The sequence below is a fragment of the Erithacus rubecula genome (assembly GCF_903797595.1).
Source record: "Erithacus rubecula genome assembly, chromosome: 14".
Taxonomy (NCBI): Eukaryota; Metazoa; Chordata; class Aves; order Passeriformes; family Muscicapidae; genus Erithacus; species Erithacus rubecula.
Genome location: NC_136666.1, coordinates 8,274,083 through 8,292,051, shown reverse-complemented (window position 1 = coordinate 8,292,051; position 17,969 = coordinate 8,274,083). Strand labels below are relative to the sequence as shown.

Genomic DNA, 17,969 nt, shown 5'->3' with positions numbered 1-17,969 from the left:
GACTCTCCTGTCCCGCCGCGGGCGTGGTGTGCGGTGGGCGGGTGAGTGACAGGCGGAGCGGTGTCCCATAGTGCGGGACACCCGGGCCCGGCCGAGCGTCCGCAGCCCGGCAGGGCCGGCCCAGCGGAAGGCGGCCCTCAGCCCCGGGGCCGACGGCTCGGCTCGCCCCGCCCACAAACCGCCCTCCTGTCCTGCTATTGGTCGCTTTCCCCGAATGGGGCGTGGCGAAGGAATACGTCACGGGAGCGGCGCTCGCTGATTGGCGGCGGCGGAGGCGGGCGGCCCCTCCGCCGCGGTCCCACGCGCGGCCGGGCCCGCCCGGCGGGTACATTGTGCGCGGGGCCGCTGCGGGGCCGCTCCGCGCTCCAGCCCTGCATCCCCGGTCTCTGCATCCCTGCCGCCCGGCGCTGGGCGCTTCGCTGCTCGCGGACATTCCGGCTCGGCCAAGCGCCGGTGAGTGTTTTCCCCCCGATTTTGGTTCGCGCGCCGCTGCCGGACCCCCTCCGAGCAAGCGGCTTGCCGTGGTTCGGAGCCGCGGGGGCGGGGATGTGCCCGACAGGAGGGACCATAAGTGCTGCCCACGGTACCGGCCCGCGGCTCGCTGGCGGCTTGGAGCATCGTGTTCCGTAGGCAGGAGCGGCAGGGAAAGGTGTATGGAGGGGAAGGTCTTTTCACTTCTAAAGAAATTGAAAAAAAAATTAAAAAAATTAAACCCCAGCTATTAATCTCGTGAATATGAAAGCCAGGTGGCATTGCCTTTTGGGATTTCCCCCCCCTTTTTCGACCCTATGTATATCTCTCAAAACTGTGCTCCAAGGGACACAACTTCCATGGCCTCTGATGAAATCAGTTCGAACAAGCCTGTCTGGAGCAGTGAGCAGGTTTGTGTGAGTGACTGAGCTGAGCTGACAGAGGAGAAAAGTAGTTCTTCCTCCTTCTCCTGTCCTCAAGGGCCCCTTTACATTTAAAAATAGTTAAGAGCCTGTTTGGTAGTTGGGTTTTCTAAAGTTTTTTTGTCTTTATTTTCTTTATCTCTCCACTTTTAATTGTTGGGCTAGGGGGCTTAGACCAGTCAGACCTGTGCTTGGAAAATTTGCCCTCAGCCTTGCATAAGCAGACAGCTGAATATTTCATACTATTCCAGTGGAGAGTCCCAGTGTCATGACTGCTCTGTCTTCCTTTCCTGGCAGTCTCTGCGTGTGTTCTCTTGTGATCTGCTGGAATGATTTCCTCAGCCAGGCTGCTGTGAGCTTTTGTAGCCTTCCTCCAGACATACCTCTTCCTCTCCAGGACAGATCCAGAGCCACAACAAAAAAACAAGCAGCTCCGTAACCTTTATACTTTGACAACTTCCCTTGTTTTTTCCTTCTTCCTTCCTGCAATTGTGACATTTGTTTTTATTGAAGTTACCTTAGGAGCAGCCCGAGATGTGTAACACAGCCCATGTGTTCTGGTGGTGGCCAGCTGCTGCTGTTGGCTCAGCTGCTCTGGTGACAGTCTCACTCCAGACTTCTGAGCTCTCCTCTGCTTTCTTGTCTCTTCTCCTGAGCTCTGCACTGTGTTCTGCTCTCTGTCCATCTCTCAGAGTCTGACTCCTTGGTGCTATAAGACCCTTTCTGGGGCCTCTCTGTTTCCCTGGTCCTGTTTTCTCCTGCAAATCAAATCTTATCTGAAAACATATTTTGTCTCTTTTGTGTCTTTAACCCCAGCCATCTGCTCTGGCTTATCTTTGTGATAAGCCCAAGTAAAGCACTTGGGGAGGAGGCATAGGTGGAAGTCTGCTCTAAAACAGGAAGGTGTGAGATGGCAGGAGATTCTCAGAATTAAAAACAGAATGAAAATTGCTGCAGAATTACACCATAATGTGGACATAGGACATTGTAAGCAGCTTCAGCACTGAAGAACTTAAATTTCCCACTCCTTTCTTGTTCATTTTCTCAAGTATTTGAGGATTGTTATCTGAAGTTCCTCCTGCCTCAGCATGTGTGCAGAGCGTGGTATCCTCTCGTGCTGTGTTTGGGGCAGGCTCAAGTAACTCAAGCAGAGAGGCTGGTGTTTCAGATGTGCTTTTGCAGAGGAGTTAAAGCCAGTTGAAAACGGTTTGACTGAAGGAACAAGGCAAAAGAAATTTATGAAGGGAACAGCTTGGGGACAGATGGGAAAATATTGCATAACACGTATTCCAAACGTGTGAAAATGAGCATGAGTCTGATCCATAAGATGGCTCTTCTGGCTCTGGAGGGAGTGCTGGACATGGTCTGGTCTGGAGATAAGGAGTCTGTGCATATCTGTGTGTACATATGCACATGTGAATTATGATAGCATTTTTGTCCCTATGCTGGTGACCAACCATCCCCAAAGCCTGCAGGAGTTCAAGTCCTTCTTAGCAGCAAGAGGAGGTTTGAGGCAGTGTTTAGGAGGTGGATGAGTGAAACAGGAAGGGCAGGATGGCCATCTATGGAGGTGGAAGAGGACAGGCAGAGTTGCAAGGTGGGGATGGAAATAGAACATTACAAAAGAGTGTTGAGCAGTGCCTTGGCTTGGGTGTGAGTAGGTGGAGCAGGACAGGCAGAGCTGGCCCGGGGTGTCCCTGGCAGCCACGGCTGCTCACTGTGCTCAGGGACTGTGGAAGGGGCAGGTTTGGAGCCGTGTCAGCACTTGAACTGAGAGCTAGATTTACTCCCCATTTTCACAGACTGTAGCTGAATAGCAGTGAGTGTAGCTGGCATTGCTGAAAACACTGGCTGCAGAGATGCTGCCTAGGAAGCATTTAGCTGTAACAAGCCACCCTCAAGCCCCCTGGCCTGACCTTTAACCACCAGCACATCGCTCTGTCTTTGCTTATCAGCTTTATATCCCCGCAGTGACTATTAGTATCACTCCAGCCAGAACAGACAGCTCTGTCTTTTCCCCATCACTTGAGCCTGGGAATGTTGCATGTCCCATAACCACTGTCTGCTTGCTGACCATTAGGCTTTGCAAAGACTACCAGTTTTATATGATAGCCTGTCACATTGTGGCGAGGGAAATTTATTACTGGACCACATGGCAATCACTCTGGTTTGCTTGCAGAGTGTGCAGGATGCCTGGGACAGCCTGGGCTGCTGCAGGGATGCCACAGTGGCACAGAACTTGCAAGCTGAGTGCATGGTTTGATGCTGTGTAAGTACCAAAATGGAAAAAATCAGAGGTTGTTTTGTTCCTTCTGTACAGAGCCAGAGGGCAATAAGCAATGCCCTGTCTTGCAGCCCCATATCCTTCAATATCTGTTAGTGCTTTACAGTCTGGTTGGGAATTGATGTCCCCATGCCCAACAGCATGAGGGGCTAATCCATTCAGGAGGCGTGAGCGCCTCCCATCTCTGTGGCTCTGAAATCCAGCCAGAATTGCAAATGAGCAAACCAAACCTGGCAGTTGTACCATGATCTCCTGCCTGGCAGGGGAGCGGGGAAGGCAAAACAAAACCCCATCTTAACTGGCCAGGCCCAAAATTGAAATCCTGCCCTGACAGCAGGCAGGCAGACAGACCTGTTTGGTGTGAACATCTGTGACAGGGCTTTTGGTCAGCCTGGCCACCAGAGCAGTCGCTCTGCCAGCCCCAGAGCTGGGAGAGTGGGAGGATCTGAGTAAGATCTCTGGAGTCAGCAGCTGCTGTGGTTATTCTGGCATTAATTCGACGTATACCACATCTCATCTCCTAAACTCTCCCTGGGAAGTGGCATGTGGTTCCTCTGTGTTTGAAGTACCAAAGGCCTTTTGCCTTTGGAGCACATTAGCAAGTTTGGCTTGCTTGAAAAGGACTTTATCCTGCCCAGATGGGGCTGGGGTAGGTACTGCAATCAAGTAGACTGTTCCCATTCTAGAGCCTTTTTGGGTATAATTTGGAAGAGGGGATTGTGAACTCGCTTGCCTCCTCTGCAGCCCCCCATTCATTTTGCAAAGGGCCTGTGATTGATCTGGCAGAATGGGATGTATTCACAAGCAGAGCTGGAGGGCAGCAGGAAGGACAAAACCCCACCACAGCCTCTGAAATGAATCACGGGCTCTGAAAAGAACCGCTGGGGTTAAGGCGTAGCAGTGAAAAGCTATTGTCTGGAGCCTGGACTGTGGCTAAAAGCATTATTTATCCCGATTTGGGTAGTGGTTGTAGGAGGGCGTGGTGTTCCCAGGAACAGCAAAGCCAGTGTGCTTAGTGGTGAACATGAACTTTATTTGATTGTGTCACAGGTAGCTCGAGAAGCTTTTTGGAGTATCTCAGCTGCAGAGCAGCAAGTCCAATACCTGATTTGTGAATAGAACTGCATGGGTGGCATGCAAAGAGGATTTCCTACAGGTATTTTTATTGTAGTTGGAGCATGGTTGCCTTTGAGTCAGATGAGTGCGTGTCATAGATTTGAGGCACTACAGCCCTTTTTACCAGTGCTTTTGCGAGACAAAACAAGAATCTCACTAATTGGTTCAGCTTGGCAATAATGTTCTGATTTTCTGTCAAGTAAGTAGCATTCAGTAGATTCCTGTGGTGGCTTTAGGCTCAGAATGGAGCATGGGTTTAAAGGAGGAATGGTGGGTACTACTGAGAATAGGATATGATAATATGAGTGGGATATGAAACTCAGACGAAGTTTCAAAATGTTCAGATATGTACCCGGATCTTCTCCAGACAATCTGATTCCTGGAGCCTACAGAATTGGGCTTGGAAAACCTCCCAGTTTCTGTCTGAGCCAACAGAAGGAGCCTTTCACATGGTCTCTCTGTTTTCTGTCTAGGATGTACAGGCTAGACTAGGAAGTGAGAAAATGAGAAGAAATGATAAAGATACCTCCCATTCTCAAAGGCTGGGGCAGGATCAGAAATTTTGCTCTTGGGGGATGGAGTTGGCTGCCTTTTCAAACCTGCTTTTCAACCCTGCCTTTTCAAATCAGCTTTGCCTATTTCAAATCTGGTGAAACATCAAGACTTTTTCAGGAAGGGTAAATCCAGAGTGATACCTTCTGATTCACAGCAGTTACGTTGTCTGAATTCCAACCTGCAGAATACAGTTGCATCTTTGCTGTGTTAGTCATCCTGAAGAGAACAGGAACAAATTTGGCTGACACAGGCAAACCACTAAATTCACCAGAATGGCTGGAGATGAACCCAACCTATTAGAGAGCAAAGTCTGCATGCAGGCACACAGTGTGGACAGAGCAGAGGGCATGCCTGGGAGATGATGTAGTGAAGGTCCCGTGCTGCCCACCTGGCAGCAGCCCAGGCTCCACACTCAACAAGTGTGGTGCTGCACTAAATGCCAGGTGCAATTTTAATTCCTTTCATCTCAAGCACTCTTGACAGAAGAGCATTATTAGTATTGAGCATTTCAAGCAGCTCCAAGCTGTGTACCTGACAGTCCGCTGTGTTATGCAAGGACAGGAAAGTCATCTGAAAACATCTTCACATTTTTTTCCTTCCCCTTTCTTGTTTTTTATGTCTCTCTCCCCCACCATCCTTTCCTGTTTTCTGTTGGTTTTTTTCTGCTTTTGAAGCTCAAGCTGCCTCTGAGTACGTGAATGCCTGCATGTAACAGATCCCCTTTCTCAAACCTTTTGATGGTCCCCAGTGCTGGGAAATTGCATCTGAAACACAGCTGTATGTGGCTCTGCATTTGACAGCGTGTTGCCTCACTGCTCTGTTCTCCTAAGCAGTTTTGCAAGGAGCTCTTCCCTGTGAAGACAACACAGTAGGTGACTTTTATATTTCTACTTTGCTAGTCTCTACAATAAAAAAGGGAGAAATTGGTTCTACAGCAGTCATTTTAACCTGGGATAATGCTGCTGGCCTAAGCACCAGGCGGTGGAGTCTGTGAGAGCATTGGAGAGATACAGGTATTTGGTATGAGAGAGCAGGCACATTACTAATTAGTAGAGAATTGATCCCACTTTCAGGGAGACATTAAACTTTTACTGAATTCAAGACAGTGTTTCACCCCACAGGATTGATATTGTGAGATGGAGAGAAAATAAAGATGAATCTTATGCCTGCTGTCACTGGCCATTCCAGATGGGTCTGCTCTGGTTTGGAAGGAGTGTGTATGTTGTAGTGCAGCCCATGCATAGGGGGCCCATATGGCTTCTTGGGAATGAAACTCTGCTGTAGTATGAGCAGCTTCATCCAGGTCTTCTGAGCTAAGCAGCAAGGAACCCTACTGCTTATTTATTTACCTATTTACAGCTTTAAATAGTTCCTGGTTGAGTGGGACAGAAAGAAACGTGTTCTGCTTGCTGCTTCTGTCACAGAAAGTGCCAGCTTTGGATCATGGAACTTGGGGTCTTTGCTGGTGTTTAGCCAGCCTTTATGATCTTGGGAGAAGATGTATAAACCCTGTATTTTTTCCCTTCTAAGCAGAAATTATTCTTGATCCCCTGAAGTCCCACTGGGGAGCATATTAATCACTCTCAAATCTTGTCCTCAAGCAGGATCTCAGCTGGTGATTCCCTGCAGGTAGTGAATGAAATCAGAGATTTGTGGAAAGCCTGTTGGTTTGAGATGGAGGGGAAACCCCAAGCCTGGCTAAATATAGTTAATATATCAATAGCCTTTCTGAGATGTCCTCTCATATGCAGTTCTTTTGTGATTGGGGACAGGGCCTGATAGAGCTTCAAAGTACCTGTCTAAGAGGCACTTGGATTTTTCAGGAGGTGGTAGAGTGTCTCCTGAGGTTCTGAAGGACTCTCCAGCAGGACCCTGAAAGGGTGACCCATCAGCCTGGGAGGGAAAGTCTTCAGCTGGGGTGTGGTTTGTAGGGAGCAAAAGGCAGGGACTGGAGAGCTGTGGTTCTTTGTGTGGGGAGTTTGGCCAGCTCCGTGCTTGTGTTTTTCCCCTTCTTCTCTTTGCAAGCTTTGTCCTGTCCAGAGAGACTGCTGGGGTGTTTTCTTCATGAGCTGAGATTTGAGGGGTCTTTTTTTCTTGAGCCAACTCCTTCCTTCTTTCAGGATTGCTGTCTGCCCTGTCTGGATGAGTGGAAGGATTTTCAAAGCAACCTTATCTTGCTCTGCTGGAAAAAACCTGTCTTTCCCATCCTGGCTGTACAAAGGCTGCAGACAGCCAGGGGAGCACTACAGCCAGCAGACAGCATTGGATAGCTGTCAAAAAGCTGATGCCCCTCTGCCCTCATCCATATGGAAGAAGGATTATTATCTGCCTCTGCGTGCAGTAAGATCCCTTTAAAAGGTTATGCAGTGGATACTTATTTTTTCAATAACTGCCTTTTGAAGGAAAAGAAATGGATGCAGTGTGGAGAAATTCAAGCCCCAGTTTGTTAAGATCATGCCTTCTGCTGTTCCCACTGACATGGCTGTTCCAGCAACAGCTTCCTGCATGATGGAAGATGCAGCTGGGAGCTCTGATAACCCCCAGGCTCTCAGAGCAGGTGGGAGCTTGGCAGGGGCCACTGACAGGTTGCTTTATGTAAAATACTCCTCATTCAGAGTGGTTCTGCTTTTTCTCTTAAGCTCAGTAGTTGGGTAAGGGAGCAAGGGGTGTGGTAGGGGCCAGATTGTGCTCTGCATGTGTCTGCTTCACAGAAGTGCACGTCACAGGTCCAGCCTGCTCATGGCAGCAGTTAAACTTGGCTTAAATTGAAGCACTTCTGTGCACATCATGAAATTGTAGAAGACTCTTTACCTACAGACTCCTGAGGTTTGTGAGCTGCTAAATTTTGGAAGAAACCTGCCAGATGAAGTAGCAGCTGTTTGTCTGATATGGGTGAGATGATGCCAAGGTCTCTGGCAGACTGAGACATGAAGTGAGGGGACTTTGTGAGGGGAAGGATTAGTATCTGCCACTTTTCTGCATGTGCCCAGCTATGATAGCATCCAAGAACCTCTCACGAAAGCTGTTTAGGTGTTGCTGAAAACCACAAGCAAGGCTTTTTGGTGAGATGGCTGCAGCCCAGAGCTCAGGGGCAGCTTTAGTTTCAGTTTAATGGTCTGTCTAGCCCTGCTTGTCTGTGACCAGTGACATCCAGTGTCACAGCCCTGCTCCAGGAGAGGCCAAGTAAAGGGGCTGTGACTGTGGCCTCTTTAGCTTTCAGAATTCCAGCTGCACTGGGGATCAATTGGTGCCTGTAGTGACAACATGATAGAAAGAGCAATGCTGGGAACTGGACTGCAACCTGCCAATTTATTCCCTGGATATTTTTCAATACATATAGGATAGAAATATTATTTGCCTCCAAGATCCCTGGCATAGACACTTAATGCTGGAAGCTTGAGATTTGAAATATATGTATGTGCCCTTTTATGTATGTATATGTAAAAAATGGCTTTGCTGCAGCTTTTATATAGACATTTCAATTTCTAAATGACCTGCTTCTTCCACTCTGAGTAGTTGCTTTCAATCTTAGTGTCAGAAAAATCATTGCTGCTTTCCTGCAGTCTCTGTGTTTGTTTCCATAGCTGTCCTATATAAATTGCTTCTTTTTTTGTGCATAAGCAAATCAAAGATTAACACTGAATAGTTAACCTGAGCCGTGAGCAAAGAAAGCAGCAGCAGTGGCAGGGTGGTTTCTGAGGTTGTAGGAATAGGAACCTAAATCAATAGCTTTTAGCAGACTCATAAATGTTTCATTTGTATTCCTCACTTCGGTGTTGACATGGGAATCCATATAACTCCTTAAATTAGTGTTGTTCCTGCACTGGGTGTCGATGTTGGAAACATTTCCTTCAGATGCACTTCAAAGTGCTGTTCTGTAATGGCATTTTCCTTCCTTTTTTGGAGCCTTGGTTCTGCACAGCCTCCAGTCACAAGTGAAATGAGCTTGTCAGCCTCTCGACTGCAGGAGCTTGGGCCATGGACATGTCCCACCCAATAGCATCAGCATTCCTGCCCCTGACTCGGAGGCTGAGTAGGACCTGTGGCTGCTTGGGCAAGCTGTTGTTTCTGCATGGAGAAGCACAGAGACCTTTCCTTGGACTGTGACACAGCCCTGAGGAATGAGTGAGGCCCTGAGAAGACCAACCTCAATAACTCCTGGCAGCGGGTAGGGAGGGAGCAACATGCCCATAGCTGTTTTTCTAATTCAGACTCTTTTGGAGGCACTGGAGAAGCAGGGGCAGGAAGCTCATGAGGAGAGCCTGAGTCAGGCAGCTTATCTGGCCATCTGCCTCCTCCTGAGGTCATCCACCCATGGAGTGTGGGAGGGTTGAGCAGCTCCAGGTCACTGCCAGGTCAAGGCTGTGACCTGCTGGCAGCAGGAGTGTTGTGTCTGCTCTCTCAGCATTTTGTGGTTTCCTCCAAGACCCCAGTGCTGGCTGGGGAGGGCAGAGCTCATCTGTAGACCTTGTGTTTGCTGGCTGGAAAGACCCCTGAGAAATCCCAGCCTGTGAAGAGAAAGTTAAAGAAAAACCCATCCAACCAACATCAACAAAAAGAATCCATCTAAAAATCCTTCCCCAACTGTCTTGTCTAAACAGCTCAGTGACTGGAGTGAAGGTTGACCCCATTTTGATTTTTACAAGTTCATTTTTCAAACCTCCAGACAACTTCTGTATTAACTTCTCCTGTATGGTAGGGCTGTGCATGTGTATCTCTGCTTTAGTTACATGGGGACCAAAATACAGCTGGCTAAAATATTTTGGAGTAGATGACTTGGATTTTATCATCTAGGTAGTATTAATTTGATCAGTCCAAAGGGCTTTTCTTCTACAGGCAAGGATTGGGCTCAGGTAGCACTTAAGTGAAATAGTAGCCTTATAAAAGCCTTGTGTTTGATTCTGCCTGTCTGATAAAAAAACATAATTTATGTCTTTCGTCTTATTCTGAATAGAATCTGTCCTGAAAGATGTTTAAATCACATGAGGTGTCTGGTGAGTTTTATCATCAAAAAGTGCAACAAATGGGTTTGGTAAAATTGGTTCAAATTTTTGGCTTCTACTGGTAATTAAATATTTTATAAATAAAACCTGTAGCAGTTGCCTTTCCTAAACCTGGAATAATCTACATGAAAATCAGAAGCCAAACTTGTTATCTGCTGAGCCAAGAACAGACCAATGCCCTTTATCCTGGATAGTCTGCTCTCTCAGTGCTGTTTTCTAAGGAAAAATAACTCTTCTGTGGTTTGCCAATACCCTCTGGGGGCTGTTGAAACAATCCACCACCAAGCTTGGGGTTTGATTGCCTCACTTTGCTGCTCCTTTTTGAAACCAAAGCAGAATTTCCCCCTTCACCCCACTCTGCCTTCCCACCCTCCTCATCCTGAGTTAAATTTTGGGAGGATGTGAGGGTGCAGGAGGAGAGGGCTGTGCAAGCCAGGGTGCAGGAGCAGCCATGGAGCAGGAGCCACAGGGATGTCAGCGGTGCTGTGAGGTGTACCAGGGCTGCATAGCACATGCATGTGTTCTCCATGCCTTGTATCAATAATGATGAGGGAATAATGGTTTCCCTGTTTGTTTCCCTGCAGGCAAGAGCTCAGCCGCCATGTCTGTCAGCGTCCACGAGAACCGTAAATCCCGCACCAGCACGGGCTCCATGAACATCTTGCTTTTTCACAAGGCCTCGCACCCCGACTGCGTGCTGTCGCACCTGAACACGCTGCGGAAGCACTGCATGTTCACCGATGTCACCCTGTGGGCAGGGAACAGGTCGTTCCCGTGCCACCGGGCAGTGCTGGCTGCCTCCAGCAGGTACTTCGAGGCCATGTTCAGCAACGGCCTCCGGGAGAGCCTGGATGACGCGGTGAACTTCCATGACAGCCTCCACCCCGAGGTGCTGGAGCTGCTGCTGGACTTCGCTTACTCCTCACGGATCATTATCAACGAGGAGAACGCGGAGTCCCTCCTGGAGGCTGGGGACATGCTGCAGTTCCATGATGTCCGAGATGCAGCGGCTGAGTTCCTGGAGAAGAACCTCTACCCTTCCAACTGCCTGGGCATGATGCTGCTCTCGGATGCTCATCAGTGCCGGCGGCTCTATGAGCTCTCCTGGAGGATGTGCCTGGTCAACTTTGAGACTGTTCACAAGAGTGAAGACTTCAACAACCTTTCCAAGGACACTTTGCTGGACCTCATCTCCAGTGATGAGCTGGAAATCGAGGATGAAGAGAAGGTCTTTAAGGCTGTCATGCAGTGGGTGAAATACGATCTGGATGAGCGGAAGGCTTATCTCCCAGAACTTCTGAGGAATGTTCGTCTGGCTTTGCTTCCCTCTGAATGCCTCAAGGAAGCCTTGGCTTGCGAGGACTTGATCATGGTGGATGAAAGGAACAAGCTTGTCCTGGATGAAGCTATTCAGTGCAAGAAGAAGATCCTCCAAAATGATGGGGTGGTCACCAGTCCCTGCGCTAGGCCTCGGAAAGCTGGGCACACCTTGCTGATCCTGGGAGGGCAGACCTTCATGTGTGATAAGATCTACCAAGTGGATCACAAAGCAAAGGAAATTATTCCCAAAGCAGACCTGCCGAGTCCACGGAAGGAGTTTAGTGCCTGCGCCATCGGCTGCAAAGTGTACATCACTGGAGGCAGGGGCTCAGAGAACGGAGTCTCCAAAGATGTTTGGGTTTATGACACCGTGCATGAGGAATGGTCCAAAGCTGCCCCGATGTTAATTGCTCGGTTTGGGCACGGCTCAGCCGAATTGGAAAACTGCCTGTATGTGGTCGGTGGACACACTGCAGTAGCTGGAGTCTTCCCTGCATCTCCTTCTGTTTCCTTGAAGCAAGTAGAGAAGTACGACCCCATATCCAACAAGTGGATGATGGTGGCTCCGTTGAGAGATGGAGTGAGCAACGCTGCGGTGGTGAGCGCCAGGCTCAAGCTCTTTGTCTTCGGCGGGACCAGCATCCACCGAGACATGGTGTCCAAAGTGCAGTGCTATGATCCAGCTGAGAACCGATGGACCATCAAAGCCGAGTGCCCGCAGCCCTGGCGCTACACGGCGGCCGCCGTCCTGGGCAGCCAGATCTTCATCATGGGAGGAGACACGGAGTTCACGGCAGCCTCCGCCTACCGCTTCGACTGCGAGACGGACCAGTGGACGCGCATCGGGGACATGACGGCCAAGCGCATGTCCTGCCACGCCCTGGCCTCGGGGAATAAACTCTACGTGGTAGGAGGTTACTTTGGCACTCAGCGGTGCAAAACCCTGGACTGCTATGACCCCATGTCAGACACGTGGAACTGTATCACCACCGTGCCTTACTCGCTCATCCCCACAGCTTTTGTCAGCACCTGGAAGCACTTGCCCTCATGATGAGGGGCAGGGCTTGGGGGCTTCTTTCCAGGAGGTCAGTTAAGGTAAGGTTCTCCTCCTCTTAAATTAAGATTATTGTCTTGCCTCAGTTATATCTCCACACACCATGCTGAAGCCACAGGTTCCAAGTTGCTCATGAGGTTATTTTATGGGAAGGGAGCATTTAAAAGGGGGATGCAGAGCCAGGAAAGAAAAACCATCTCTGTAGTGTCCTAGTGTAAGTCTAGATATTTCCAAGAGTTCTCATATTTCCAGATGATCCTCCCAATATCTTAAGAGATACATCTACATCAATGGTTGAGGCTCCTCTCCCACTCGTGCAAGGTATCTGGATGTGCCAGCATCACCATTCTGTGGGTGGATGGGTAGGCAGATGTGTCCACACCTGCTCTCACCATGGAATACATCCTGTTTCCATGCATTTGTGGGAGTTAAGGTTCCTAAAAACACTTGAATGTCACTCCTGGGAGATACCAGGGCAACAAGTGCTTTGGAATGTCTCAGTAGTTTAATATTTTTGCTGATTTTCTGGGTGATGTGTTTAGAACTGGTGAATATGTAGGCAAGTGACCCTTGGAATGCCAGCAAATCCTGGTTCTCTTTTTATGCTCTGTATTTACATTTCAGTGGGTAGCAGAAGCAAAAGCACAGAAGCCATGGTGCATTTGATGGTCTTGGTGTTTATTTATCATCCAAACTGTTGCTTGTTAAATCAGAACTTCTGAGACTTCTGTGTCAGACCTGAGTGGGAGGCAAGGGGTTTTGTAACCAGAAGAGGAATGTGTTTATCGGTGTTTTGGGTTGTGTGAGCATAAGAAAGTTGGTGGAAACCCACGATGTCGTGTCTCATTCTGGCGCTCCGGTTTTCTCTTGCTCAGGGAAGATGCTACTGCAGTGCCCCTGGGACAGGGTTTCTGGTTCCTCCTCTCTCCTCTCCATTGGGGTGTTTTGTTGCTATTCTGGTTGTCAGTGTGGCTCCACAGGGCTTTGCATGTCCTCACCAACCTGTGCTGAGATGCAGCTGGGCTGGCAGATCCCAAAAACTCCCCTCAATTTTCATTGTGAAAGCAGATAGTGATACAGGCAACACTTGGATAGCATCATCCTCCCAGGAAGTCAGTAGCAGCTCTACTAGCTCAGTGTGCAGGTTTCTCAGTGCCAGCAGCTCACACAGCCCTGCTTTGGTGGTTGCAGCCTACATCCCAGCCAGCTGAAGGAGCTGGGAAACCCTCATGTATGAGTGTGGGATTGACAAGCTCGACTTACAGTTTTATTTGGAAAGTGGGGACTGTGGGGAGGGAAATTCTTCCACAGACTCATCAAAATCCACTTCACTTAATACAGGGAAGAAAGAATGCTGCCCAAACCCTCTAACACCCTCTCACTTCCCTGCTTTCCACTTGCTGTGGTTGGTGTGCCTGGGAATCGCCCAGCGGGTGAAATTGCCGGCACCTCCCAGTGATCCTCGTTTTTGATGCCAGATGGGAACCAAGGAGGAGTTCCTGGCACCTCAGCCAGGCATTAGCCCAATGTGACCACCTGCTTTTCTCAGGTGGGAAAAAAAATTACCTGTTGTGAAACACCTGGTTTTAACGTGGGTTGGGCCACCACAAGAGCAGGGCAAGAGTGGAAAGGGTTAAAATGAGACCTTAAAGTGTTCCAAACACTGGAAGATAATGGCCTTTCCAAATTCTCCTCCTCAGGCGTTGCCTAGCATCTGTCACAGTGGCTCAGTAATCTAATTAACTGTCACTTGGCTATTAAATATTGCAGCAAAGACTGTGAGGACTCCATCATTTTCAGCTCAGGTCAGTGGGGCCTCCCTTTAAGAGCCATCCTAGAGTTGACAATTAATTTTCTCTGGTAGCAGATGCGTCTGAATATTAAAACTCAACACCAGCCACATGGCTGGGAGTAGGAATAGGGAGTAGTTTGAAATGGGAGTCAATTTCTCAGCCACTGAATAAAAAAAGTCTTCAAAGTCACAGTGATACTATTTTCCTCTCCTACTTTTTTTCCTCTCTTGTATTTGAATTCTTCAGACCTAATAAGTAGCTTTGTGGGGGTTGTATTAATACTTCTTTCCCCCCTGTAATCAGGAACCTGACACAAGCACAGAAAACTAGGAGCTGCAAATAAAACTGGTGAAAAGTCACTGTGTGAGGGTTTTATGTGCTTTTTTGGCTCTGCCTCCAGTCTTCGGTTAAAAGAACTATTTAAAATACACGCAAGCTCTTGCCAGAAAGAATGTCTATCCACGTGATTTTTCTAGAGTGGGTTTCTTTTTTTTTTAGTAAGTTATTGTTACAGCCTCAGGCACTGTGGCAGCTCCATACATAAAGCACCAAGATGGGTGAGTGAATGTTCCTGATGTGCACAAGCTGCCCATGCTGCAGCAGCCACATCCCATGTGCCTGCCTTGGCTGTCCTGGCTGTGCAAAACCTGGGCTTGGGAACTGAGGTAACTGGCTATAGGATCCTATGACTGTGTTGCCCATTGTCCTATTGCAGGTCTGGCCGAGGGATTTTCTGGTGTGCAGCTCCCATCATGAAAGGTCTCTGCTCAAACACCTGATTTGGTCCTTAAGGGATCCTTCTTCAAGTAGGGATGTCCAGAAGGCAGGCTGGCCAGCACCTGCCCAGGTTCCTATGGAACTGCCTCCCCTCACCTGAAAGACTCAGGAGTGACCACCCCTCAGAGCAGAGCATGGTGGGCTGCTGGGGAAAGGCCTGGGCAATCACATGGCAGGAGAAGGTACTTTGTACTTATGGAAAAAACAACCTCCTGCCTATAAACTGGTCCCTGAAACCCAAACAGTCTGTCCTTGATAAACGTTGATCATAAACCACCCAGCCTGCTTTTCATACAAAACATAAAACTGATCAGCTGGAAATGCTTCCTCGAGGGCATGGCCTTTGCCCTTCCCAGGCAGAGCAGGGACACCTTTCAGCAGAGGTCCCAGCACTGCTGCCAGGAAGGCCGTGTGACATTAATTTACTGCTTATTACCCACAGTTAATTCCAGGGATCAAGTGTGATTAGCAATATGAAACGGGAAAGCCTCATCCCCTCCCACCGTGGTGGTGGAGCCATAGGGAGCCAAAACATGACAAATGAGCACTGGGCTAACAAAGACTCTGTGTTGATACAGAGAAGTGCAGCCAGACCTGGGGAGGGTGGTGGGTGGTTGTTCACAGTTCTGTGCAGAGACAGTTAATGGGGACAACTCAACCCCTCCCCAGAGGTGACTTCAAGCAGCACCAGGAACAGGTTCTCCAAGCTGCCTGTCTCCACATTAAAGTGGCTTCTCCAGACTCTGTCCACTCTCATTTTCATGGGATAGTCACAGAAGGGGGTGGGATGGTCACTTCAGATTGCATGGTCCAGACAGGGAAGGTGAATTGGAAAGGGAAGTCACTGCATCCCTCTGTGCTGCCTCCTGAGCCTCAAATGCTCTAGGGTGGAGATGTTGGAATTCCCATCTCCAAACAAACAGGACAATCCAAACCCTGTAGCATCAAGGAGTCAGGGCTTCCCCTGCCCAGAGGTTCCTAATCAGACTCTTTTTAGCTCCTAGAGGACCCTCCTCACAGTTTTTGCTGTAGGGAGCAGAGGCTGGTGGCTGGGCACTGATTCCTGGGACACATCCAGAAACTCTGAGTTGATTTTGTGGCTTGCACCAGAGCCTTTTGGTGCACTTAGCTCCTGTGAGGGCTGCACATGGCACCAGCAGCTGGTGCCTGCCTTTGGGTGGGCACTGAGTGACTGAGGCTGAAGGGTTTTGAGGCTGTTCTGGCACCTGAAATCTGAACTTTGGCCCCAGAGCTCCTGCAAAGATTCCGGCTGCGTGCCAGGCCCTGAACTGTATTCCAATACCACACTCACACTGGGAATTGGGTCAGTTCCATGCCTTTTCCTGGTTATTATATTACAGCTTAGATAACAAGCCTTTTGCAAAGACACTTAAGCAGCTGCCTGGTGTGGCTGTCTTCCACATGGAGCAGAGCTTTCACCGTGCATCATTCCCAGCTCCATCCACGGAACCTTGCTCACAGAAAGGCACCTTCCCATGCCAAGACCTGTGTACCTGCAAAGAGCAGCCCCAAAAAAACCTCAGGGTAATCTCCTGGCTCCTAGAGGCTGCTGCTCACCTGCATGCTGCTGGGGTGGGTGGTTGCTTGCAACCTGCTGGAATTCCTGGAGCAGAGTCACAGCTGGTTTCTCCCAGTGGCTCCTAGGGAAACCCATTTGCATGTGTATAATAGCAAGGCCGGATAAACAGGGATTGCAGTTTTTCTGTGCTGCTGCTTTTTCCAAGTGGCTGGTTGTCTCTGAAGCTAGTTTATCAGGCAGTGTTGGAAGGGAGTGGCTGGCCTGGGGAGGAAAGTCGATGAAAATCAGGCTTTTCCTAACCCTGGGCAGATGGAAACATGTGCAGTCTGAGCTTGGCCCCAGACTGTATTAATCAACCCCTTGGAAATGTCAGTGATACGGATGTTTTTGGAGAAACCTGTGGAAAAAGAGAAAAAGGGTCTTTTTGTTTTGTCTGTTCCAGTTTTTGGGCCCTCCTCCTTGCCCTAAAAAAAAAAGAGTGAAACTTTTCCCTCAGTTTTTCATTGTCTTGTCTTGTCCACCAAAGTTTGCTATCTGGTTCTGAGCCTTCCCTAGCTGAAGACCCCCTCTCCTATTCTGCACAAGCAAAGGACACCCAACTCCTAAAGAAACCAGCTGCTTCCCATCTTAAGGAGTTGGGATGGGGGTTACCCCAGTGAGTGCCCTGTGTGGGCTGAACTGAGCATCACACCAGTTAATGAGCTTTCTTTTTCCTTCCCCAGATGTCAGAGTCACCTCCATGTCCCCTCTCTTGCGGCTGGAGCCGACACAGTGACCAAGAGCCTCCTGTCCTCCCACAGGACTCCAAGGCAACTTCTACATCCCTTCCTGACACCAGGAGTGGGAGGCACAGTTGGGGCCCCACGGCCAGCATCATGCCAGGGGCTCACTAAGGGCTACCCAGCCCCACCACTGGCCACCGTGCAGGGCTGGCAAGGATCTGAGAGCACTGCCTTGCCAAGCTGGGCACAGGGATGGCTTGTGGGCTCCTCTGGACCAACAGGGCTGGGGAGATGGAGGCTGCATCCCTCTGCAAACATGACTGGGTAACCCTTTTCTGTTACTCAGTTGGGGGGGTTAAGAGATATTAATACATTTTTTTCTAAGGCAGTGGACTTGTAATTGGCAGTGTTCGCTGCTTGGGTGACTTTGTTAAAGGGAACAAGATGAGAGCACCTGGCTCTCCCCATCCTCTGATCATTTCATGGAGACAATTGCTATTGAAATATTAAAACATAGGAGCTTGGGATGGCTGCCAGCAGCACCAAGTACCAATGACAAAACAAGGCAGATGCCTTGTAGTTTGTATTTTGGGCCTTTTAAATTCCACCCCCCTGCCCTTCCCTCGCTGCTGTGATTTGGTCAGAGGCCGGGTAGCTCCCCACACACAGCTGCTGGGAAGAGCACGGGGCTCTGTTAGTGTGCCAAGGCAGCAGCAGTGCTGCCGAGATATTCCCCAGATAAAGCCCACTGCATGCTCAGAGCCGGTCTGCTGAGCTTCCCTGCGCGTGGGTGAGGCTCTCATTAGCCAAGGAGCAGAAGTGGGTGCAGTGGGGAACACTCGTGCCTTGGGAAGGGGCACCTTGGCTCCAGCAAGGCCTCAGAGGCAGAGCAAGAGCATTAGGGTAGCACTG

At 49.4% G+C, this 17,969-nt stretch overlaps 1 protein-coding gene across 3 annotated transcripts; it reads left to right on the top strand.

Moving 5' to 3' along the window:
- The first annotated feature begins 308 nt into the window (after positions 1-308).
- Positions 309-17,445, top strand: KLHL25 (kelch like family member 25). 3 transcript variants are annotated; one of them, XM_079318218.1, is made up of 4 exons: positions 338-453; positions 9,803-9,842; positions 10,436-12,266; positions 17,058-17,445. In XM_079318218.1, exons 2-3 carry the CDS (start codon positions 9,818-9,820, stop codon positions 12,220-12,222), a joined length of 1,812 nt encoding a protein of 603 aa, XP_079174344.1. In that variant the 5' UTR covers positions 338-453; positions 9,803-9,817; the 3' UTR covers positions 12,223-12,266; positions 17,058-17,445. The 3 variants fall into 3 exon arrangements, with proteins under 3 accessions (XP_079174346.1, XP_079174344.1, XP_079174345.1); XM_079318220.1 differs by lacking the exon at positions 9,803-9,842 and having other exon boundaries at positions 309-453; XM_079318219.1 differs by lacking the exons at positions 338-453; positions 9,803-9,842 and adding an exon at positions 750-5,716.
- Positions 17,446-17,969: the final 524 nt, after the last annotated feature.